General features: G+C 38.9%; 1 protein-coding gene across 1 annotated transcript in view; it reads right to left on the minus strand.

Moving 5' to 3' along the window:
* MAP7 (microtubule associated protein 7) overlaps window positions 1-26182 on the minus strand; it is a gene marked incomplete at its 5' end in the record, with an annotated part of 169736 nt that overhangs the window by 20225 nt on the left and 123329 nt on the right. Inside the window, 5 exons of the mRNA XM_079716922.1 lie at window positions 166-317; window positions 5077-5190; window positions 10855-10965; window positions 14610-14727; window positions 15532-15695. Coding sequence (XP_079573048.1) covers window positions 166-317; window positions 5077-5190; window positions 10855-10965; window positions 14610-14727; window positions 15532-15695 — 659 coding nt within the window. The remainder of the gene's footprint in view (window positions 1-165; window positions 318-5076; window positions 5191-10854; window positions 10966-14609; window positions 14728-15531; window positions 15696-26182) is intronic.

Genomic DNA, 26182 nt, shown 5'->3' on the forward strand with positions numbered 1-26182 from the left:
CACCACTCAGCCAGCCGGATTCAAGACTGGTGGGACGGATGGGAGGACGGATGGGAGGACGGATGTCAGCATCGCCTGGCTTACACCCTCACTGCACCTCGAGGCGGTGTCCACTACGCACAGAAACAGGGCAGACTCGCCAGGCTGCTCCCAACAGCTACTCACCGCTGTGCCGTGAACAGTCCTCCTTCGCGTGGAGCCCTCCGGTGGTGTTACAAAGAATTTTGGTCGCTCCATCGGATTTCTAGAGTGTGCAGCTTTGTAGGGCATGATGTTGATGGGGCTGCAAGATGCTGAACGAGGACACATGGGGATAACTAGGGTGCAGGTGATTGTTTTACACACAAGAGTGCCAGAGGAGCAGTTGAAGGAAAGCCAAAAGCAGGATCAGGAAAAGGAACAAAGCGGAGATAGAGAGAAAAGTAGGGAGAAGGTATTACCTAAAGGTGTCCAGACCATCATACTCAACTCTCCTCAAGGTCCTATTAGTTTACAGTGTGTCCAAAAGGAGGGCATGTCCAAATGAAAAATCTGGAATATATAAACTATTTGGCTATTTAAATACTTATTAAAGATATAGATGTAAGCCAATAATTACAGAGAGCAATGGTCTTACAGTCCCATAAACAGATGGTTCTGGTAAAACGCTACATTAGTGACAGATAATTTTAAGATAAGGATTGTTTACAATTCGATTTTTCCTAATAGCTTTAAGACGGAACAAACGGTGGAAAAACAGCAAGTGAGCAAGCAGGCAAGCAAGATATACTGCAACTATTTTGGGAGTAAAATTCAACCACCACTGGGGAAAAAAAGCAACTGAATTTTTAAGATGTTAAATGACCAAGTCTTATCAGGTATTAAGACTTGTTACAAGAATAACTAATAATTTCCAGAAAAAAAATTCTGTAAATGTTTTATCTACTTAAAGGCAAATCAAATGCATGCTTCTGGGTTTTTCCCCAAAAGCCAAGGCATTTGAAGGTTCATAACAAGCAGCAGAACGTATGGGGAAATGGGATGTCATCATTTAAAATGGTGAAGGGAACATAAATATGTTAGAATTGCCAAAAATAAAGTTGGATCACGAACAGCTGTTGCAGTTTTACTCAAGATGGAAATATTTTTTTGAAAACCATGTAGCTTCTGACCATTCACCTTCAAAGGAACATTATCATTAATCAAGTGATTCTGAGTAACAGTGGGTTTAAAGAAATTCACAGAACACTGCATAGGTATCAAACATGTGGGTACTAATGTTCCAAGGTTCATTTTCAGATCTCATCCAGAAATCTTGTTTTCCAGCAAAAAATAAGACAATTAAACATGACTACTGAGGGGAATGCTATGTATTTGGACCATGTTATAAAATGACTTTACCCAACCCTAGCCATTGTAGTAGCAACCCTTTAAAGAGACTGTTAGGTCAACTGAATATAATAGTATTAATAAATTAAAAACTCAAAAGTTAACAGGACAAATTCAAGGTAATCTCAATTTCAGAATTATAGTTAAAAACATTTAAGTGTTTTTTTGGTTTAGTCTATAGACAGAAAGTCCATCAGATTGCATCTTTATTCCTGTGTTCTCTTTCATTAAATGCCCTGCAGTATCTTCTGGTTATCACTGAATGGTCAAGGTGGTGAGTCGACTGGAAGCTGCACTCTCTTCTCCCATCATCTGAAAACAGAACCCTTATTTCTTGGATAAGCTGAAACACTTTGCATTCCCTCAGTTCTCCTTAAAAGGTATATGTCTTACTTCCAAACTGACATAAAGCTTTGCCTCAGACCTGAATCGTGAAGGAAGTTTCCTTTGTGTTGTGAGGAAGGAGACCCTCTCCTCATTTGGTTTACTGTGATCACAGGGAAAACTGTTTGAAAACAACCTTTTCTCAAGTGCCACAACAAAGCATTTGCCCTTCCCAGACAAAGAAAGAGTTCATTAATGCAAACCTCTTCCAAGCCAATCAAATGCCTTTAAAGAAGAACATCCTGGCACAAGGCACTTCTGTGGGATTAATGACCAAGAGAGGCACACACAGCCCAGGGCACAGCCAGAGGCCATTAACTGCTCAAGGATCAAGAAACCCTAGATGACAGCCCTGCTCTGAGGCCATGGGTCTGACACTGAAAAAGGAATGAAGCACAGAAATATGATTCCTTTTCCCTCTAGTGGAAAGTAATAATTTCAGGGGTATCTGTGGAGCACTTCCTTGGAGCATTTCCTGAGACCACCGTGGATGTACCCAATCTCATCATGCCTCTGGTTCATTCTTTATTATAGTGCTGAGTTAATGTGAAGGAAAGGAAAAAAATATCCTTAAACCTACCTAATGTAGTCCATACAAAAATCCTCAAATTTAATTCTTCAAGAAACATCGTCTGGCTAATTCTAAGGATACTACATTTCATGGAATTCATCGCTGTTCTTAACAGCAACTACTGAAAAACCTGAAACCTTTAAATCAATTATTCTAATAATCTTGCCCTTCTGAAGAAATAGGAAGAGCAATATATGATTGTTGTTTTCTCTTCCCTCCTAGAGTGCCCTCCATATCCCAAAGTAGTTTTATTAACATAAAATTTCTTTTATGGAAATGTGTTTGAGAAAGCCTTCCACAATATCTGTATTTCTTTCTACTACTGGTAGCAAGCGTGCATTAATTTAGCATATTCAGGATTTTCTATGTGAAGTAATGGCTGCAGAGAAAAGATAATGCAGTTCAAGTGGTTGGAGTGCAGCAGAGAGAATAATTACATAGTAGAATAATAACAACATTTATTGAGTGCCTACTACGTGCAGGTACTATTCGAAACATTTTACATGTGTTAACTCATTTAATCCTGAGTTCTAATAATCACATGTATCATGAATGTATTTTTAAAAATGGGCAAGAAAAAAACCAACCCAAAGCAGTGGTCACAATGAAACATATGAGACTCTGATTTCCAATTTTCAACTGCTCTTATTACTTGTTCTGGGAATTTGCAATCACTAAATACCCTAGGAGTAAGGATGGCTGTTTTGATTTGCTACTGTAACCCTGGCTCTGGATGTAGGTCATCCTCTCGCCAGTGGCAACTGGATATGAGGTAAACTCAAGGGATGACACTAAAATGGGAAGACAAGAAAAAATAATCAAGGAGAGCAGATGGAAAAATAAAAGTGATGGGAAAAATGTTTTTGAGGAGATAAGTGCAAGAGACGTTTACGTGAATAATTTCAAATGGAAATTTCTAAACCCAACAGTTTTGGTTCATTAAATATAAGCTGTTATCAATGCAATAATAGGCAACAATGATCTAAGGAATGTATTAATAAAACAGGCAACTCAAGTAAAGGCTATGTATGCATTGCTTCACACTAAAATACATTACAAAAATGTATCAATTTGTGAAAAGGAGAATGGAAAAGTTGCAAAGTAAAGAAGAGCCAGTTAGCAGATTAAAAAGCACCTTGGTTGAGCACGAAGGAAGGTGGGAAGCTGGGCAAGTCGAATGGGTGGAAAATGAGGAAATGGTGTTGGAAGAGACTAGAGGAAGAGTGAAAGAATTGACAAAAGTTAGTGATGACAGAAATAGCAAAGAAAGACAATTTTTTAGCTGTGAGGCAGTCCTTTAGTATGAAACAACATACCATGTGGAGGTTCAGAAGCACGAGAACCATAAACTATTTAGATTCTATGAATTAGGACTGAAAAGCAGTTTTAAAGGTTTTTCAATTAGCTGGACATAAAGAACAGCTTTCATGACTTATATGAAAGTATGACAAAATGGACATAAAAATAAAGTATCTTGAAATAAACTGTAGTTTTTCCTTCAGAAAAATCTGAGATGCAATGTGACAGTTGACAGGAGAGTTACTTTATAGAAATCACAGATCACTGTGGTCCAGCTAGTTGAACGCACAATGGCACAGAGAGCATCATGAGGGTGCCAAGGATAGAAGCACGTTTAAGACCTAGTCCACCAATTTTCTAAGTGCCTCTGGTTTGACTCACTTATTGTCAATCTCTTGTTTTCCACAGGCAGGTGGTGGGAATGCCTGCACTTGCTTTCTTGACTGCCTCCCAGGGGTACTGTGAGAATTCGGGTTGATACTAGCTCATCGGGCACCATAGATGAAAGATATCATAAAACCACCAAGAATTATTATTAAAAAAGAGGGTTAATGAACATGAAGAGGCTTGCAGAGGCAAAGCCTTTTTAAAGGGAGCCTTATGAAGAGGCTATGCAATTTCCCACGTGCCAAACATGAGGGCTGGTTACATAGATACACCAACTGTGCCCAAAGATATTTGGGAAAGTCAAAATCAGCTCACCATGAGAGAGACACTGCCAAAAGCCTAATATGTATCTTTCTTTCCAGCTAGATGTAGACTCTATACTAACTTCTCATTAAACTAATTGGCTCATTCAGGGGTGTTTTATATTTCAAAAAAGTAGAGGAGTTATAACTAATTATAATAACTAGTACTTGGCACATTTGACATATTTTCAAAGTATGTAACAAATAAGAACACGGTAATTAGCCTTCTCCACAACTCTTTATAGAGTTTTGAAAGGGTACTATTCCTCAATTACAGATAAAAGACTAGCCCAGGGAGGATAAGTGACTAGTCCACAGCTACATTATGAAATGCTATGCTTAAATCGGCTTTTGCTTTGAGTTTATCCCCAGGCCCACAAATTAGTATTAGATATTAAATTATTTCTACCTTTGATCATCTGCTCAGATGCAGGGGCAGAAAGAAAGGTGGGTAAGGGATAGGATTTTCTGGTAACACTATGAACAGACAGAAGCCTCTGAAGCCATCTGATCACAGGGAGGGGCATCCTTTACCTGCCCGGCATCTGGTGTCCAGATAAGATGCTAAGACGGATGCTCAGAGGAAGCGATACCAAGGGCATGAAACCAACACCAACAGACACATTTCCAACGCCATTCCACCGGGAGGAGGAGAAGCACACGATGGGAAAAATTGAGATGGGATTAGATGAAAATGGGTGGCTTAGAGATGCTTCTAAAGGAGGACTTTACCTCACGGAGAAAGTTGCACCTTGACAGTTTTACCTGTATCTCCAGACAAGGCAGCTGTGCTTTTACTTCTGGCCAGGAACGAATGTGTGGGCGTCAGCAATCTGTTAACCACGCTGCTCTCCCATGGGCTGAGCTGCAGGCGGCGAGCTAAACGTCACCACATAAGTGAGATGTTAGAAGCATTCTTTCCAGGGGCGGGGCGGGGTGCAAGGCATCACCCCTATCGCTCCCACATGCCGGGCCTTCGCGAGAGACCTCGGCAGAGACCAGGCTGTCCGGGGAGGAAGCTGGTGGAGAGTCAGGGCAGGAGGGACTCTGCTCAAAGGAGCAGCTATTCCATAAGGTGCCTCTCTTCAAGATGTTATGTTTGTGGCACGTTCTGTATTAGTTTTATGGACACAGATTTTGCTAACCACCCTCCTATGGATCCAACAGGTGACAAAACAGAAGAACCATTTCCAGCAGGTTTGGCATGAGTCTGTCGAACCCATCTGCCCTCATCAGGATGGGCGGTGAGCAGACAGCACACACCTCAGCCAAAAGGCGTCCTAAGAACCCTGAATGTCAACTTCACCAAAGGCTTTGCCAGCTTCATGCAAGACTGGAAATATGTGGATAGAGAAAAGGTCTCCATTAAATTTTGCTACATCTCCATGAATTGCTACTTGGGCAACTGGAGGAAATTAGATATAATAAAGTGAAAGAGGACTCATGCAAAGTTCTATGTAAGTTTTTCTTTTGACTTTCCCATTCAGCAAGCAAGTTCTTTCAGGTCCCTGGTTTGGCAACAACATAAAAATTCTGATGGAGGATAAGGGTAAAGCTGAAGATAAAATTAAGATAGAAAAGCCAAAATTCAATATAATCATAATGTCAGAAATTACTAGTGGGTGTGTGAAGAATCAAGAAAATAAATTCAAAATGATGCAGTGGAGTCCCAAATTGTACTGGGGCTTCGCAAGACCACTGTTAGGAAATGCATGCTAATTATAAATTAATTACTTTGCTTTTACTGCTAGCTTCCAGTGAAGGTCCATGAAAATATAGAAGCTACTTTCGAAAGATATCAGGAAAGAAGCTTGCAAAATCCTACAAATATCACTATAATAAAGTGATCATATACACTTGACCCTTGAACAATACAGGTTTGAACTGCGCACATCCACTGATACGTGGATTTTTCCACATTTTATATTTCCCAATAAATATACAGTTGGCCCTCGGTATCCATGGATGCAGAACTGACAGATGCGGAGGGCTCACTATGGAACTTGAGCATCTGAGGATTTAGGTATCTGCGGCGGCTCCTGGAACCAACCCTCTGCGGATACTGAGGGAGGACTGTATCTCTACTTTAGAATACACTTGCAAGTCGCTTATAAAAGTCTTTCAAACTGTCTAAACCTGACAAGGCCACTTCTGTTCTGCACCATAAACAGCAGGTGCAAGTCCTCTGGTCCCTGGAGCAACTGTCCTTATAATAATTTTTTTTTTTTTTTTTGCGGTACGCGGGCCTCTCACTGCTGTGACCTCTCCCGCTGTGGAGCACAGGCTCCGGACGCGCAGGCTCAGCGGCCATGGCTCGCGGACCCAGCTGCTCCGCGGCATGTGGGATCTTCCCGGACCGGGGCACGGACCCGTGTCCCCTGCATCGGCAGGCGGACTCCCAACCACTGCGTCACCAGGGAAGCCCAATAATTTTTTATATATGTTATATTTTAAAGAAATGACTTCTGAATTCTAGGCAATTAGTTTTAGTTAATAGAAGCCATCTGATGTTAAAGGCTGTTGTAGAAAATATCCGCTCCTATTTGAAAGGAAGTACCAACCTCCAATAAGTACGTTAATTATCGGACTTTATTTTAAAAGAGTAGCTATTTTGATCAAGATGCTGGTGAATTTAAGAATTAGTGAATTCTTTATTAGAATTTCTGTTTATTGGGAGAGTCTTCACGGTTAAATTCAACCTGCTGACAAATAAAAAGATCTGTTATAAAAACTATTGTAATAGTTACACAGTTAGTAGAATGCACAGTAGGATAAGTGCTATTATAAACTATAGTATGGCAGTGTGTGTGTGTGTATGTGTATCAACAGCAGAATATAGTCTAACCTAAAATTAGAATACATTCAGAGAATTAAATCAGTGGGAAAAGTGATTAGGATTAAATTAAAATCTTCAGCAGAATTGTATTTTCAGTAGATGATAAAGGGAAGAAGAGGTGAATGTTTCCTTTTCTTAGATAAACTCTGTAGGATGACTGGCTTAGAACTGCAGAGATGGTTTATCAATGAAAAGCCATGTCTTTTTTCCCCCTTGATTGAGATGCTCAATTACTTTATTTCTGTTGGTCTTTAAGGCATCAACCAAAGAATCTGCCTCAAATGAAAATCATTAAACACTCTCTTTGACTGGTGTTTAAAGCAAATCCAAAGAGATTTGTTTTATAACTTCGAAACTGTGAATGAAAGATTTTGTGAGGAGAAACGTTTCCACTTCTATCACATTCATAACAATGCTCTGAGCAAGAGAGAAATAGATCTCTTCCATAATTTTTTAGTAAAGGTTAGTACAGGAGAGTTACTTTATTGTTGTTTTTTTTTTAACCTAGAGGTGCCTAATCTTGAGATGATAAGCTCCCGAAGGAAAGGTATTAAATCTCATGAAACAACTACAGTATTGATCCTACTTAAGCACTTAAAATGAGATATTGACAATTCCCATAAAAGACCATCTGGTCCAAGGACGCAACCAAACATTAGAGATATTTGTGCTACCTTGTTCCTTCACAAGCAGGAAATCACTATTCAGTTCCAGATGATGGGTGCCATGCAGAAATCAGGCAAGTGTTGCCACATCCTGACCTAAATGTTATATGAAATCTTACATTTTTAAATATGATGGCAATTAATTAGATCTAAAACAGGAACAAAAAACCCCTGCTCCGGTCAAACAGAACACGTGGGCAGGATTCAGCTTTAGGTCCTCCACCCTGTCCTCTAATCTAGATTCTGGGGAAAAACATGTATGAACTAATTTTCAGCAAAGAGTAGCCAATTTCCTTCTTACTTTTTTCAAACGCCCTATTCTTCTTCCTTGAGAAAAAAGCTGGTTAAGCAGGAAGCTTAAGATAATATGCAATACACATTTTTAGTGCAAAAATTTCCAGGGGCAATATTCTCTCTGTTGCAGCGATTACAGAAATCTTTGGTAATCAGGGGTTTCCTTTAACTCGGGCATTTTATCAGTTTATGTGACACTATATTCAGGTGTGATGATCAACATATTTAAAAACTGGTGGGGCAAGGCACCAGGAGAGCTCTACTAGTAGAGCTAGAGGATAACACTCTGTAGGGCCTGGGGAAGCACAGCTCGGGGAAGTGGATATTTACCAACTGGTATGGAAATATTCCAGCATTTTGAATAACCAGCAGGGCATTCCAGCTGAATGTCAACTTTAATAGTATCAGAGTTTCAATTTAATATCAGCTTTAAGGCCTGTGCTGTAGGGCTGAGAAAGCTCAAACAATCTAGTTATGGTGTACACTCTGTATGATCAGACTGTAAAAGCCTCTAATAATTTGATAAGGATGCTCTCTACTTTGATAATAAAGCATAATTGAATTTAAAAAATAGATAGCAGAAAAGAAATTATACTAACTAAATTACTTAAATCTCTAAATTAGAGAAGTTCAAATGCAGAAGATTTCTATTCTCATTAAAAGACAGAGCCCTCTCACTGTGCTAGGGTTCTGCCTAACTTCAAAAAAAAAAAAAAAAAATTGCTTCCTGGACCACACGGGAGGCCCTGGATGAAGCGGATCTTTCTTCCAGGCTGACCTCTTCAGTTAGACCAGAACTGGTTCACAGTTCTTTTGACAAGGGGGGGAGGAGACATGGAACCTGTAAATTTAGTGCTCTCGCCCTTATCCTTTGAGTCCAGCTTAGCATTGGGTTTTATAGGCCTGCACCATGATTCAAGGGGCAATTTCCTGGCCCCAGCTATGAACTGCTTATTGAACTGCCCCTGACCCTTAACCTCACCCAAAGGAAGAGTGCGTGGAGTCAGGATTGATGTAAGGAAGGACATCCATGAAGGAGAGAACTACAAATGCAGCGCAGCAACAACATGGCTTGGGAGCTGGTGATCTCTGTTCTAGTCCCTCCTCTCCAGCGATTAACTTGTAGGATATGAAGTCAGGCCCTTCACCTCTTAGGGACTCTATTACCCAGCTGAAGTGGATGAGCCAACCAACAAATTTTCCCCAGTTCTAAGCCAATTACTTAAGAATATTCAATCAGATATTGTCATGCAGAGTCTACAAAACATCTTATTTCTAGTTGACACAGCACTGTCAATCCACAGAAGTGTGGATAGTACTCTGTTCGGTTTATTGCCCATCTGCCTACCCCCAACCTTGCCCCAGTTTCGGCTACGGGATTGTAGGAGGCAATAAGCCAAGGTTTAACTGAAAACTACCGTGAGTCCCAGTTATAGTTTGTCTTAGACCCACGTTCACAAAAATATAAAATTCAAGTGCTAAGTGACCAATTCCAAAGAAAAGATGAATACACAACTGTTAAGAATAGCATGCTATATTTTACCTTATTTTAAGGGAATTGGTTTGAAAATAAAGGCTACTTATGAAAGGAACTTCAATTCATAATACGTTTCTCTAACATATAAAAGGCCGTTAATTTGACTACATGTCTAATATCAATGATTTAGGCAAACTAGGTTAAAAAAATGATTTAGGTTAAAAGGCAAGAATAGGCAGTTGTTCATTTACTGCTTTAAGAGATTAATTATAACATCAACGCATTATATTGTACATAACAATGACACCATAACTTTTATACAATACAAAATATACAAATACACATACACACATATAGAACATGCACACATTACATTCTTTTTAAAGACCATAAACACTTCAGAACCAATCAGTTTCTTAATAAAGCACTCAAAGTAACCACAGTTTGTTACTTTCAAAGAGTATGTGTTTTTATATTGCACAATAATTCTTTGGTTTTTTAAACTTAAAATCATTTTAGTTATGTAAAACAAGTAGCTTATCTTAAAAGCTTGATTTTTCATTCTATGACACGTAAATATGTAAAATAAAACTTTCATTTTGTAAGTAACTCAACATTCATGTACTGTAAATCCATGGGATGAATAAAACTCAAAATTCAAATAAAATGTTAATTGGAGGATTATGAATATTGAAATTTTTAGGAGGCTTAAATAATGATATTCTTGAAGTTAGGCCAAATCCCTTTAAATGAATGGACACCAGAAAACCAGTCACGCACACACAAGAAATGAAGTAAGAAAGGTTTGGTTAAAGGAGAAATAAATTAGCAAAATGAAATCTATCAACATGAATCATTTAAAAAGGTCTTTTAGAAAGTTAAAGCCTGGAATTCCCCAAGTACAGATGAAAAGTCAAAGACAATCTGATTGAAGTGAAATAAATGTTCATAACAAAGATTATTTGCATGTTGGTGGATAAGTGGGTGATTTCTGGAGCTGTAAACTCATGTACTAAAAACTTGAGAGAAGCACCGCTTTCATCACTGCTAAATGCAATCATTCAGCCAAGTTCTAAAATGAGAACCGTTCTTGTCGCAAGGAAAATGCTGCTCAGACGTTTATTGCTTTTTTACTCTGAAGTTTTTTTCTTCCTATTTAAGAAACGTAGGGAAAGCAACTTCAGATGCTTATTTTTATCTGTAAACATCCAGAAAAAAAAAAGCATTAAGGAAATAACAGAACACTTTTTTTGTTTTCCTTTTGACTGTACCTCTATCTGGAGAATTTAGTAAAGTTGCAGATGAAGAGGAGAGCCGCTTGCTAATGACGGGATCAACATGTTTCGAAAGATTCATGGTGGAAACTGACCTCCTGTCTGGATCTAAAACAAATGGAGATAATGCTAATTGACAGCCAGCATGCAGGATTGCAATTTCCTAGTTCACTGATGGAAGCAAAACTAGGATTGGATGCTTTCAGCTCTATGACTAGATCTTTACTATAGCACAGTTTTCTAAGTGGACATTTTAAAGGTAACTTAAAGGCTAGAAATAATACTCATTTTTCTTATAGGAAAATAAAAAATATAAAATAACTATTCAGCTCACCCGTTAGTCAGCTAGGGAAATTCAAGCATATTGTTATAATACAACAAATGTAGGAAGACCAAAGGAAAGCCAGCGGAGGGCAACGAAAATAATGGAAGGGGACTGTGAAGCAAAAAGGGGCCCATAAAAGTGAACGCCTTCATCATTTCCCAAAGTGTGAACAATGGGGTAGTAATAGTGCTGGTAAGCTAGAATGCAAACACTAGAATAAAAAGAACACCAGGTTCTGTGCGTCTGCTGATACCTTTGCTTGTAGAGTCATTTTACCCAGGGCATTAAAGTTCATTATAGAAAAACAGATTAAAAAGAAAGAAAAAGAAACACTTTAGGTGTGGAAAGGATGGCCCCCAGAGCACTTCTTTTTTTAAAGTATGCTAATAACCACACCTCTGTGCCTATAACAGAGTTTAGTGTGGTTTACAGATGTAGAATCAGCCCACAAACTTGCCTAAGAAAACTGGCGGCAGTGCAAAGAAAATCAGAATTCTTTCTCTTTAAGTTTATTAATAATATTCTTATTGCTGTTGGATAATTTTAGGGTAATTCTTAAAGTTCAAGTCAGAAGAGAAATAATAGCTGTATAAAAGGCAAAAATCAGCTCTTATAGTTTGCTCTCTGTACAGTGGAACTAAGCTATAACCACACTCACTAGCGTAAATCACGTTCTCTGAATAAAACTGCATATAAGGAAAAGTCTAAAAATCTCATCACTATATTTATGTAGGATGCAGGGAGTTTTTCTGGCCTATAATAGACAAAGTTAAAGGGGTTTTGCCATATTTTATTTTATTTTCTATGGCTAGCTTCTTCTAAAACTGAAAACAAACCAAAATATTCCTTGTGAGAGAGGCCTTCAAATCCCGCTCCCACTGGTCTAACTAACCCTGGTGGTAAAAATGTTAAAATTTCCCCCACAGAATAACCATTTTGGGCCATTATTTACAGTGTGCAGGGGATAAGCAAGTCTTCCATCAACATCAGACACTCCTGTCTTCTACAGGGACTCATCTTTACGGTTGAAGCAATTTAATTAAAAAATTTTTTATTTATTGAAGTATCCTTGACTTACATGAAGCAATTTAATTATTAAAAGGAAAATAACCAAACATCATTTCTGTGACTCAAATTTACACTTAACTGATGGGCTCTTAGGGCAATCCTAACAAAGAAAAGATTTAGGGTACAATGTCAAAAGGAACATCTTAATGATAAAATGTGAGGTTCAAGGGCACAAGGAAGGAAAATGAAAGTCATTTCTAGGAGATCTTATAGCAATACATTTTCTGATATTGCTTTATATGTTAAGCTTCAGTTGGGGGAAATTGTGTCTACATGGAGGCTTATCATGCATCATTAAAATTATGGAGATATAATACATATTTATTATATTACTTAACATATAAGAATTTTTAATCTTTTTCTTTTCCTCTCTGAACAAAACACAGATCCACAAAAGGATTTACGAAGAATCGGTTTAAAATGTATGAAGTTTTACAAAGCAGTGCAAGCTGATGTGGGAGCAGTGAGACAACACACTGATTTAATCTGGATTAAATTCAACTTCTAGGATTTGTTTGTTGTACCTACCACAAGTTAGGCATTGTTGTGAAGTAAGGGTTACTCAAAATGAGCAAGACCTGGTCACTGCTCTCAAGATCTCAGCAGATCATTCTGACCTTTGAGAATTCTGGCAAATTCCCATTATTTTCAAACTACTCTGTTCCAGTATAAGAGCAATTTTCTCTAATTCACAAACCTTATAAAAAAGGATTTTATCCAACAGCTCACAAGTACAACGCTGGTTTCTCTTGCTCTGAGTGGCAATAACAAAGGTCATATATTGAACTGAGTGTGGAAGTAGGAAGTAAAGCTAAGTAACTTGAGTTCCCCTCAAATACGTTTGAAAATCTGTAACAGGTTTACATGTGTAACGTGCACATGTAAAACATGAAGCCAGGTAAAAGAAAAATAAGTGAGGTTATAAAAGTATATACCATGACAGCTTTTTTGCATGGAACAAATATGCAAAATTATCCCTAGAATGAAACATCACATGTAAATGATCCTTATGACCACAGATTTGATACATGCCCCACAGCAAATACCACTGGGTCATGAAGAGCCAAGGGAAAAAAAACATGCTTTCAAATTTGGTTCACTGCAAAGTTGTGGCAACATGCTTTTAGATCTTTTTAAATGAAGGGGTTATAGAAGATTCACTGAATGTTAGGAATGAAAGAGAATAAAGCAAACGAAAATCCATAGTTATTCAGATTAAAACTGAAAGTGGCAACAGCTGTACTGATGGGGCGGTCGGGTGGATAAAGCCACACTGGATGTATTTTGAGCCCTGGTGATTTATTAGTGAAAAAATATTTTTTTAAGGTTTTATCCAAAATGATCATTTAAAAAGAAAGTAAACATAGCACATGTAATTACTTTATTTCAATACCTTTAAGTCACCTGAGTCATACTATTAACACTTGAGAAACACTGTGCCACGTCCCAGATCTAGGTCTATGCAACAGGATATTAAGCATGCATTATGACTAAGGTGGTGATGGTTCAGCTATTGATGAACTGGCCCTAGGTCTGAGGTGCTAGCTACAGGTCAGGCAATCAGCAAATCACAAGGATGTCTGTACCAGGTTTTCTAGTACCACCAAAAGTTGTGAAGTGGTGGTCCAGTCCTGCTAAATCGAGAAAGGTGAATGATGACTCAACAAAACCACCTGGGGACAGAATGTAAGACAATGATTTTTCAAAGTAAATTAAAAAAAAAAGCTTATTAGACTCACACAAATGAAAAAGAACTGACACACTATATAAAATTCAAGGTGTATTGAATTTACAGTACAAAAATAAAGCCTTTCACTAAATCCAAATTTCAGTATGATTTTATGTCAATTCAAGAACAAGGGAACATCCATTTGCTTGGACATCTACTATTTCTGGCTTCAGAAATCTGTATTTTCTCTTGAAGAGCCTTAGTGTTACATATACTTTAGGGTCAGAATCCATAAGCTCATAGTATTGATTCTGATTGTCAATATTGCTATGGTTCTTCCAGAGAAAAAGAGGAAACTGGTTAACCTATTCCATAATCCTGAAACCACTATGCAAATGAATTACTTAAAATAATGTAGAGTTGAAAGTAGTTGTTTAGAAACATTGCATAGATTTCCATTTCTTTAAAGAATTTTGTAAAGGACGAGAAAATCAGCCTGTGTGGAGGGAGGGAACCTTATCTTCTTACCTCCATCACCCTCTTATCCTCAAACAGTAGAAGCATCGTTTAAGTGTAACTTAATTATTTCCGCAGGATTTTTGTTTTGCAAACACAGAATAAAAAAGCAACTGTGACTTGTACTGTCCAGAAAAAAATAGTGATTTTTGAAAGCGGTTACTGTCTGTTTACCTGCGCTGTGGATACTGGGGCTCCTGTGGAGAGGACCTCCCCATGACCACCGGTTATGCTTCTGTTTTGGCTTCTGGCTCCTTTCCATTGTACGTCGTACAACGGCTTCATGGCGTTCCTTAAAGGGAAGAGAGGAGCTGATGATTAGATTCCACCTGGTTGTCTGAGGAGTCTTCAACTTAAGGCAGAGTGGAGTGAGAGATACTACTTAAACTTCCTAAGTCCTACACCTTAAGGTGAGAGTAATATCAACCTGGGTGGGGGGGTTACTGAAATTATTAGGTTCCAGTTGATAAAGTGCTTGGCATACAGCAGGTACTTAAATAAATGACGATTACTATTACTACTGGGAGTGTGATGCTTTCATCAACTCACATAAGCCTGGTAGTGCAGGTCTTAGCTTAAACACATGTGGTACTGTATTTTAAAAACAGCATCTGGAATCTACGGATGTGGGTAATCCCAACCCCACAACTTAATGGATTGTACGACTTTCTGTAACTTACCTATTCTGAGTCTAAATGTCCATTTTCACAAAAACTGACAACACTTACTCAAGGACTGAGGAAGAGTTAAATGAGACGATCTATGAGAAAACGTTTGTAAATGGTAAAGCCCTACAGAAATCCAATTCCTGGGAGTAGTCTTAAGACTTCGGTACAGATGAAGTAAACATAAATAAGTTATAGGTCTAGACCAGAGAAATGAGCTTTTAAAGTTCCTGGGGCAACAGTGAGAATCATACCATTCTCTACCTGATTTCTACACCACAACCTCCCTAGAAACTATGACTCTGTAAATCTGCTGCCTCTGAGACATTCTTGCTGTGCACCCCACGGCCTTCACGGGAAGCTTCACAGTAAACGTGCTGTGTTTCTGAAACAGACGAGCCTCCCACGTTTCCCCCAGAGCAGCACCTCACCTTGTCCTCCTCGAGCCTCTGCCTTCGCTTCTCCTCCACAGCAGCCCTCCTACGTTCCTCTTTCAGCCTCTGCTCTTCTAGCTTCTTCTTCCGCTCCTCCAGGTGCTTTTCGTAGTGCTGCCTGGCCCGCTCTTCTCTCTCTAACCAGATTATTTCTCTTGCAGCTTCAGGAAGAAAAATGAGGGAAACCAAACACAGGCAGGTTTAAAAACTTAACAGTTAGGGCTGCAGAAACGGCCCACATTTAACAAACATGGATGGGGTCTTTGGTTTTAATTAACCAACCATGGCCTTTGCTTTTCTCAGATTTTCAGGAAAAAAATATTACTGTTAAATTTTTAGCGTAACGTAATATGCAAACAACGAGGCCAAAGAAGATGCACTGAATTCTACTCTTTGGGAACTGAAACAGCCCTCTAGTTTGGTATATTATTACTGCAGAAGAGTGCATGCATCACAGGCATGCATCACATCTCAATGCTGATAGCGATGTGATGCCCTCAAACCCACAGTACCATCTGTCTCTCTATCTCATTAAAACATGTGATATCCTCCAGATCAAAAGTGTGTGCCTTGGGCTTCCCTGGTGGTGCAGTGGTTAAGAATCCGCCTGCCAATGCAGGGGACACGGGTTCAAGCCCTGGCCTGGGAAGATCCCACATGCCATGGAGCAACTAAGCCCACGTGCCGCAACTACCGAAGCCTGCGTGCCTAGAGCCCGTGCTCCACAACAAGAGAAGCCACTGCAATGAGAAGCACACGCACTGCAATGAAGAGTAGCCCCCGCTCACCGCAACTAGAGAAAGCCCGCACGCAGCAACGAAGACCCAATGCAGCCCAAAATAAGTTAATTAAATTTTAAAAAATTTACGAAAAAATAAGTGTGTGACTTCATTTGTTTCAACATAGCATTGGTTCTGTAAGTGTTAAAAGGATTTGGGAGAAAATCCCAAAGATTGATAGTTGATGAAAGATATGCCTCACAGGCATATCACACTGAGTCAGTAAAAGGATGTCAGGGCTCAAATAAGCAGCCGACCTTGTGTCTGAAGAGTTCACAATCTATTTAGGTAAGACTTAAAAAAAAAAAGCTGAATGAAAATAGACAACTCAAAAAATATGGTTCAGTGATGGAATGCTTCCTTTCTTCTTTACATATATATGCTCCTTCCTCATTTCAGGGAAAAAATAAATCCCACAAAACTTTAAAAAATATGATGCTTCCTTCAGCCGTGACAGCTAAACACATTTTTAATGTGAGTTATTAACATTGTTGGCAAAAGTGTCCAAACAAAATATCGAGCATAAACCTGGAGGACACTACGGTGGTATGTCAATTAAAATGTTACTTTTTAAGAGAAAAACAATAAATTCAGAACATTTTGTTTCCTCTAAATATTTGATATTAGAGATTCTGTATTTCTGCTACCATTAAATCCTTCCAGAGCTATTCATTTCAGGAGACAAATCTACTGAAATGGATCTGAACTGACTTGACTTTCACGGAAGGAAAAGGATGAGGACAAACCCACGGTAAGTTTGTCCTCTGACATCACTCAGGGTGGTACACAGAGATCTGGGTTTTCCCAGCAGCTCTGCTGCTAACACATAGTGAGACCTGAACAATTTCATTTGGATTTCAGTTTTCTCTTGCCTAAAACATGAAGAAATGGATCTTCAAGGTTCCTGCCTTCCAATGTTAAAAGCCCATGGTTTTAAAGAAATTCTCAGGCCCAAGTTAAAAGTTTACTCAGAGAAAAAGCACATAGTATGTGCTTAATAAATGTTTACTAAATGATTGAATAAATTAAAAAAATACTCTGAGAACACATATTAAAAGTAACAGATAGACAGCATTATTCACAATAGCCAAGATATGGAAGCAACCTAAGTGTCCATATCAATAGATGAATGGATAAAGAAGATGTGGTATACATAGGCCATGGAATATTACTCAGCCATAAAAAATAATGAAATCTTGCCATTTGTGACAACATGGATGGACCTAGAGAATATTAGGCTAAGTGAAATAAGTCCTACCTAAACTTGGCCTTAATATCTTTATTTGGTCTTGTTCTGCATTGCTCTCCAAAACAGCCTCTTCATTCTCCTTGGAGACCTTTCTCCTTACTGCACCTCCTAAACAAACCATACTTCCCCCATCTCTTTGCTCCTGTGGTTGCCTTGCTGGGAAAGTTGCTATCCTTTTTTTTATCGAAACAGATCCATCCTTTAAGGCAGTAGCCTCATGAAAACACAGATTGCTGGGCTCCAACCCTCATTCATTTCCACTTCTTCTAGGATGGGGCCCAGTAATCTTCATTTTAAACAAACTTCCCAGGTGATTCTGGTCCCAAGTGACCCACTGATGGCATATGGAGGACCACTGCCCTTAAGGTCTTCTCCAGAAGCTTCATCTCTTCAGGGCTCATTGCTGCTCTTATGACATCTACCACAAACTTTAGCATTTCTTATACTCTGATTTCTATGTAGCAAAGGACTCCTCCTCCCCACTTTTTTCCCACTCACTATAGTGTTTTTCACAACTTGTACATAACCAAGGGTCTTACTAATTAATTACTTCCTGATTCATTGAGAACTACTTCTTGACTCATTCACCCGTAACCGTCTGGTCTTAGGCAAATTACTTAACTTCCTTATGCCTCACTTCTGTCAGGGTAAATTTTGGCTGCATATAGGACCTTCTCATGGGTTTACTGTGAGGATTAAAAGAATCATTACACCTAACATAGTTAGAATAGTTCTCTGCACTTAGTAAGCATTCAGTAAATATTAGCCATTATTGCCAGATTTGTCATCATCATAATTCCAATTCAGAAAATTAAAGGTAGCTCTTAACATTGTGTTATCAATCACAACAGGGCTAGACATTATTACAACAATAATTAGTTTTATCCCAAATAATCTTTTAAAGGAAGAATACTTCTTTATCAAACTCTTGAGTTCCACTTCTAATTTTCTACCAGGATGTGGAGATCCTATTGCAGTGCCTTTTTAAACAACTGTCGTCTTTAAACAGCCATACAGAGAACAGGCAAACAATGGCGAAATAGCAAACAGCAGTTTCATATTATTGCAGAGTATGCTGGTGACTGCTAGGATTATTACCAAGTACAGATCATGCAGTCCTTTAAACTGAAGGATAATGTAAAATATTTCAATATTTTAATAAGAACTGAAAGTTAACTTATTCTAAGAGGTTTAGTTATTTAAAATATTCCCTGTGGATGATAGATAATATCAAAGTTTTGTATTTTCTCATTAAGAAATGAGACTTTTGAATGCAAGAAAAAAAATCAACAATTGCTATGGACTGGATTGTGTCCCCTCCACTGCAATTCATATGTTGAAGCCCTAATGCTCAATGTGACTGTATTTGGAGATAGGGCCTTCAGGAGGTAATCATGGTTAAATGAGGTCATATGGGTAGGGACCTAATCCAATAGGATTACTGTCCTTATAAAAAGAGACACCAGGGAGTTCACTCTCCCTCTCTCTTCACGCTCAGAGGAGAGACCACGTGAGAACAGAGCGGCCACCTGAAAGCCAGGAAAGGAGCTCTCATCAGAAACTGAAGCCTACCATAGCCTCGATCTTGAACTTTCTAGCCTCCAGAACTGTAAGAAAATAAAGTTCTGTTGTTTAAGCCATGCAATCTATGGTAGTCTGTTATGGTGGTCTGAACAGACAAGTAACAACTCATTCAGTATTTAAAGCATTAACATTCACTAATTTCATAGCGGCAGCTCTATAAAAGAATAACATGTCCCCAAAAAAGGACCTGTGATGAATATCATTAACCTTTACTCTTGTGAAGTTATCATTTTCTCCTGGACTCTGAGATCATAACATAAAAATGAAATGAAAACCCACTGTGGCCCCTGGATCTTAACAACCCAGTCCCATCCCTGAGCTGCTGCCACCAGGATTATACTTCAATGACACTGTAACAGTATGTCAGTGCCACACAAAGGGGAAATTCGCCATCCATTTGAACTCTGTTTAGAAACACACAGTGACTCGTGTACTAAAAGGAGTTTGAAACGAAAGGGTGTAGGATAGAGTAGAAGCTCTGGCTTCACAGGAACCTGAGTCCACCCCCCACTCCTGCCACCCCCCAGTATGTGTCACTGAGCAAGCAGTGCCTTCTGTGGTCTCGTTTCCTCGAGCCGTCTTCCTGACAGGGCTGCCAGGTGGGCTCGTGGTAACATATAGAGTGCTTAGGGCAGTGCCAGGTGCGTGGTAGGGACTCCGTACATGTAGATAATTATAGTGAGTCAATCTTTATGATCGTTATACTAACTCCTGTCTTATCACTACAGAAAAAAGGCAGCTAAACAGAAGAACACAGATAGGACAGAGAACCAGATGGTGCACTCGTGGGCTGGGTCAACTCCCGTCCCAGTCACATTCGACCATCTAGTGCCCAGCCTGGTCCTTCTGAGCAGGCTTACAACAGTGTGGGTGAAGAACGTGTTCCACTACCATCTGAGGGAAAGAAAATGATGACACTCAGAGAACAGAGCAACGTTAACACTGAACCTCTGAAACACACACAGCTTAGGTTCATGCTAGGATATGGAAGGATGTGAATAGGTTACTGGTAACACTGGCTACCAGAACAGCCAGTAATATCATGAAAAGTCAGAAAATGACAAGTGATAATATCTGAGTTTGGATCTTGATTCTGCCGCTAATTCTGTGTGACCTTGGAAAAATTAGCTAACCCCTTTGACTTCTAAGTTAGAGAGTGTGTACAAAATGTTCTCCAAGATCTTTTTTCAATTCACTCCCATGATTCAGTTGTTTTTACCTTTGAGGACATATGAGGGATTACAATTAGGTTTCTTTCTGTTTTGATTTTGAGAGCTAAAAATTTAATTTCTGTGCTTTATCGCAATAATTATTGTGATTACTTACATTCAAATAAATTTCATTTTTATGTTGGTATGAAAACACTGATTTTTTTTGTGTGTGCTAAATATTAATTTAAAAAAAAGGCTTAACTTGGTTAATCAACCCTGGGAAGGGGGGCTGTGGACTGAAAAATAAGAGCATCTGTGTAGGAAATACTAATTAATTTTATTTAATAATGAAGAAATGGGAATGAAAAGGTAACCACTAATAGTATGGAAAATTATAGCACAACTTCTAAATTAATACGGGGAATCATGGATTGAACAGTACTTGCATCAAACCAATGTCTACACTTCTACACCACCAACCCTACCCCTACCATAAAAAGGGAAAAAAACAAAGTTTAAAAGGAATGAAACTAAGCTAAAAGGAATAAAACTAAGCCTATTAGTTAAGACTGAGAGTTTTAGACCAGGTCAAAACACAAAACACCCAGGTACATAGTTTAAAAGAAACAAACCTTAAACAAAGTGTCAAAGAAAATAATGAATGAACAAATAGCTATCAGGCAAATGAAAATAAAATTGTAATAAATGTGGGAATAATAATCCCATTTTGTCTGGTAGTAAAAATCAAATGAAGAAAAAAAACCCAAAGGGGATAAATAGCTCTCCCAGGACCACATGGTCTAAAAGAGGTAGAGATGAAATTTTAAGTCAGCTCTGATTCCAAAGCCTGTACTTTCTGTTACTACACACGATTTCCTCCATATTCACAACTTCCTGCTTAAAATTTCCACTTGAATTTCCTGGTCAGATCCATCATATAACCTTACTCATATCTGTATATTCATCCCTACCTCAAACCAGAACCTGTTCTGCCTTCTATGTTCTGAGAGCAGATACATGACCTCCTAATGGTTTACAAAGTTAGACCCCTCGAGGTCATTCTCAATTTCACCTCATGGATGCTCCAACCTAACTCCACACTTCCACAATTGACTCCATCATTTTACATCAGAATTCAGTGTCTCCCCCCACCATCCTTTCGATTCTACTGTATTTAAGCCCTCATTCCCTTCTTTTTTTTTTTTTTTTTTTTTTGCGGTACGCGGGCCTCTCACTGCTGTGGCTCCTCCCGCTGCAGAGCACAGGCTCCGGATGCACAGGCTCAGCCGCCATGACTCAAGGGCCCAGCCGCTCTGCGGCACGTGGGATCCTCCCAGACCGGGACACGAACCCGTGTCCCCTGCATCGGCAGGCAGACTCTCAACCACTGCGCCACCAGGGAAGCCCCCTCATTCCCTTCTTATTCCTGGTGTTTAGTCTATCTCCTCTTCACATCCATCTTTCATACTGTTCTCAGAGACATCTTCCCCCCCACCCCCAAACCAACCCGATGTCACAGTCCTGCTTGAAAACCTGTTGGTTCCCTACTGTTCCCCAGTTCAACTCCTTAGATTGACCGTATAATCATGTATAATTTTACAAAATACCCTCTGCTCAAAACACCTCTTCCCACCTGGCAAACTTCAACCATCTTTCAAGTCCTGGGTCAAATGGCCCTTCCTCTGGTGGCAAAGTCACTCCCATAGCTCCTTCAGACTCCTACCTGTACTCTAGATCATAACTACTCTGCTCTTACTGAGTTCTTACCCATATAAAACTGTGTCTAGTTCAGCAGATGATAAAAGTAAGTATGATGAATAAATGAGCTAAGGAGTTAAAGGATTATATGAGTTCCAAGCAAAGTGATTTACATTGAACCTTAGTGTTAATTCAAAGCCTTCTCAACAAGTCATTTAAACTGTGTTTCTACTTTCCTCTCATTTGAATATTACACTGGAGAACTGCCTGGTAATATGGATGACCCTGCAGAGACCCACAACACTTGTGTCTCCTGCCCGAGGGGACTTCCTACTTTGCCTTCTTCCCTTGACATAGCGGTAGACTAATGGGACTGAGGTGCTGAGACACAGCTGAAGTGCTTATAACTTGTGAAATATCTAGACCCTTTCTTTGGAGATAGGAAAGCAATACTGTGCCAGGACTTCTTATCTTCAGAGCTAGGCCTAAAGGAGGGTTTAGCCTCAGCTAAAGTAAATGGAGTTTTGCTAAAGCACACAGAGCAATGGTTGTCCTTGGAATCTTTTTGTTACTGTCTCAACCCTAATCCACTTTCACTCCTTATAGAATGTTGCCATCCTCTTCCCTGGCTGTCTTACTGAGCCCCAGCCTACTAGACCAGAAGCACAAACACCCCTCTATCTTTGTCTCCCTGTAGCTCAGAAACATTAGGTTTCTCCAATCCCAGGCATCTAGGTCAGTCTCTGGGGTCACATGACCTGCCATCCTCATCTTTATCACCACCATCATCACAGTGAGCTGTGCTCAATTCTTTATGCTGACACCAAGTGATTTACAAGCAGTACCTTCATAGCTGTCAGTGAGGCAGACACTGCTATTAAACTTATTTTATTAAACTTATTCACAGAGAAGTGAAGTAACCTGTCTGATGTCTCAAAGTTAGTCAGTGGTGGAATTGGAATCCAAACTCTGGACCGTCTGACTCTAGAAGAAAACGAGGAACCATTATGCTAAAAGGCAGGATTTGGAACACCTCCCCATGACTAAAGCTCCTTCTCTAGATCGGGACAAGGGGTTCATCCAATGTGAAGATCCTGATCTTCTAATGTCACTCTTGGCCTTCGTCATCGTCTATTTAAAAGACCATTTACTTTTCAGGCTTTAAGACCTTTTAACTGTCAGCTTTAAAGGCAAAGTCAACTTGGGAGAAATAAACAATGGCTGCTTAGTCACAATGATTCACCTTAGGTCAAAGCTTCAACCTCTGAGTTATCTAATCCAGCCCACAACACCCATTTATTCTTTCCTGTCCTGAGCCTGACTCATGATGCAGTGCTTTGGTATGTGCTCCTGTCCGAATTCCTCCCACTAACATGTACTTAGATCCTTTGGTGGTTCATAACCTGCCTGGAGGCCTTGGGAGCTTTTGTACACTTCATTCATTAAGTGACAACTTTAGGAGAGCAGATGCCGTGGTTGACCACAAATCTGTCAAAGTTTTATCCAGTAAAAATTTGGATTAGAAAGACTTTCCCAAAGTCTGCTTTTGTTTTTGTTTTTTTGGTGTGTGGATAGTCTTATTAAAACCAATGACTGTCTATCAATGATAATAATGTGAAATGTAAAACCAGGGACAGTTTCACTTATGATGCTAATCAGAGTACGGCACCACTGGTTGTTTACTAATTAATTCTAACCTCTCTATCAACATTTTTGAGATGAACATTCTAAGCCAGGTTGAAATGATCATTTCTCTCTTGACTGCACTCATTAATACTGCTGCCCGAGGTGACAACACACTGAGTAAGAAGGGTGGGGAGGGAAGCAAAGCAGAAAAGCTGTGACTGGAAGGGCAAGGAAGTGTGGTGAAATTATCTGAGAAACAATGCAAAAATAGTTTAATTGAAGGTCAAAATCCTTTTCAGATTATCTTATTGTTATTTCTAATATAATACATTATGATAGATCTCCTGTACAGCTTTGAACTTAGAGATAAAATCCAATATGAATGAACTGAATGAGAGATTTGATTAAGTTTATTTTTTCTTCATGAGCTATAAGTCAATCATACAATTCTCTGATAAGCTTCCGTTATTTTATAGACTCTCAGAAAGCCCCCAGCTGGGAATGTGACTCCATGCACATCAATACTTCAAACTTTAATCTGTATCACCTTCAAAAAGGGAAACCTTATATCTTCCTAAACACAGAAGACTATTCGTCTGCTAAATATTCCTTAGATATTCCTTTGAATTTGTCAACATATTGTAGGACTATTAGTTTCATAACATATATGAAGACCAAGCAGTTTTAAGGCACAGCTATTCTATAGATTACCTTTGTATCCTCGTTCGTCTAACTGAGAAAATGCTTAAGAATAAGAATTTCAGACTTGTTGGAGTGGACTATTATAAGGGTGGGTATTACCTGATAATTTGGTAATGTCTAACTAATTTGCAGTATACCTGCTGCATTCACCTCTACTTATATTGAAACATACAGATTTACTATTCATTTACCATTCAACCAACAATTGTTAGACATCGACTATGCGCCAGGCACTATTCTAGGTACTAGGCTATAGAAATTTAAAAATGACACAAGTCCTTTCTTTTATTAAGCTTATATTCCAGTGAAAGCAGACAGACAACAAACAAATAAAATATATACATGCTTAGATACTAACAGTGACGTGGAGAAAAATGGAGGACTAGTTTGGGGGAGCTGCAAATTTGAGTAAGATGGCCAAGGAAGGCCTCACTGAAGAGATGACATTTAAACAATATCGGAAGGAGGAGAGAGAATGAGCTACATGCATCTCTCAGGACAAACATTCCAGGTGGAGTGCATAGCAATGTAAATTCCAGGAGGTTAGAAAATTGATCTTTCACTTTAAGAGCCCCAGGGTTCCTGGCTCAATAGTGACCACACATCAAATATTAGGTGAATGAATATGTGAATTAAAACAGCAGGAAATAGCTGTAAAAAAAGGTGGTGGTGGTAGTTAGTATTACTTTAAACTATCTAAAGTCAAAAATTTATACTATTGCATAAATTCTACATGCTTTGATTCTTGTAGATGTTTTTGAAGAGAAATTAGTAACCAGGATCTATTCCAAGTTCTTACAGACTCTTAATGGACTCCAAGGCTAACAAATGGTCAATGCCACAAAATTTTCTCAAAAAGATCAGAATCTGCTCCAACACTTACATTTACCCTCTGGTTCTGTGTCGAATGGACAGTGAGTACAGCACTCATGTACCTTGCTTGTGCATGAGGAAGCAGAATAGCTCTTCCTCCACGTGAGAGCTGGGTATGTGTCCAGCTCTGAAACTTCGGAAAATATACCACCGCATCTGAAGCATAGGGACCACTCTCTACTTAACAGAATCACCACTTGTTGAAGAATGTAAACATTGATATTGGTGACCCTGTACATATTAAAAATATGCTTAAATAGTTGATATGGCAGAAAGAAAAAAGGGTCTATTAACTATCCCATTTTTTTAAGATTCAGTTCCTCCCCTGAGCTAAATTATCACAATGCACTTTTAAAATAAAATAAATGACAGTCCATAAAATAACTTAACATCAGCAACTATGGCAGGCTCACACAACAAAAAGTACAACCATTGTGATAATTTGCACCTAAATGTGATAATACAGAGTGAAGTGTTTAGAACACTGCTTGGCCCATAGTTAGTGCTCAATAAACATTATTATTATTAATGAATAATATTAATATTATTAATATGTAATTAAAGGCTTGGGTAAAATCAGGAAAATCAGCAAATATTTATTATGTGTCTGTTTTATATTTAGCGCTGAATATTGGGATAAAAAGAATTAGAAAACCATGGCCATATCCTTTAAAAGCTTAAAATATATACAACCAGAAAGTTCTATAAACTCCAAATACAAAAAGTTCAGTAGCATATAAAGTAGCACTAGAACATGAGCTAAAATATGATAGTTATGCAAGATATAGAGTAAGAAAATGAGAGTTTCCAAAAGGGGAAAGATCATAAAAACCAGGAAGGCGTCAAAAAGAAGGACTGGAACTAACCGTGACCGAGCTGGAGGAATGAGGTACATCTATGAGATAGTTTTGGGTAACTAAAATCTAAATTTACTAAGGTCTGAACTAGGATGAGAGCAGAGGCAGCAAATTTAAAGGCATGGATCT

Source organism: Hyperoodon ampullatus, assembly GCF_949752795.1.
Source record: "Hyperoodon ampullatus genome assembly, chromosome: 12".
NCBI classification, from domain to species: Eukaryota; Metazoa; Chordata; class Mammalia; order Artiodactyla; family Ziphiidae; genus Hyperoodon; species Hyperoodon ampullatus.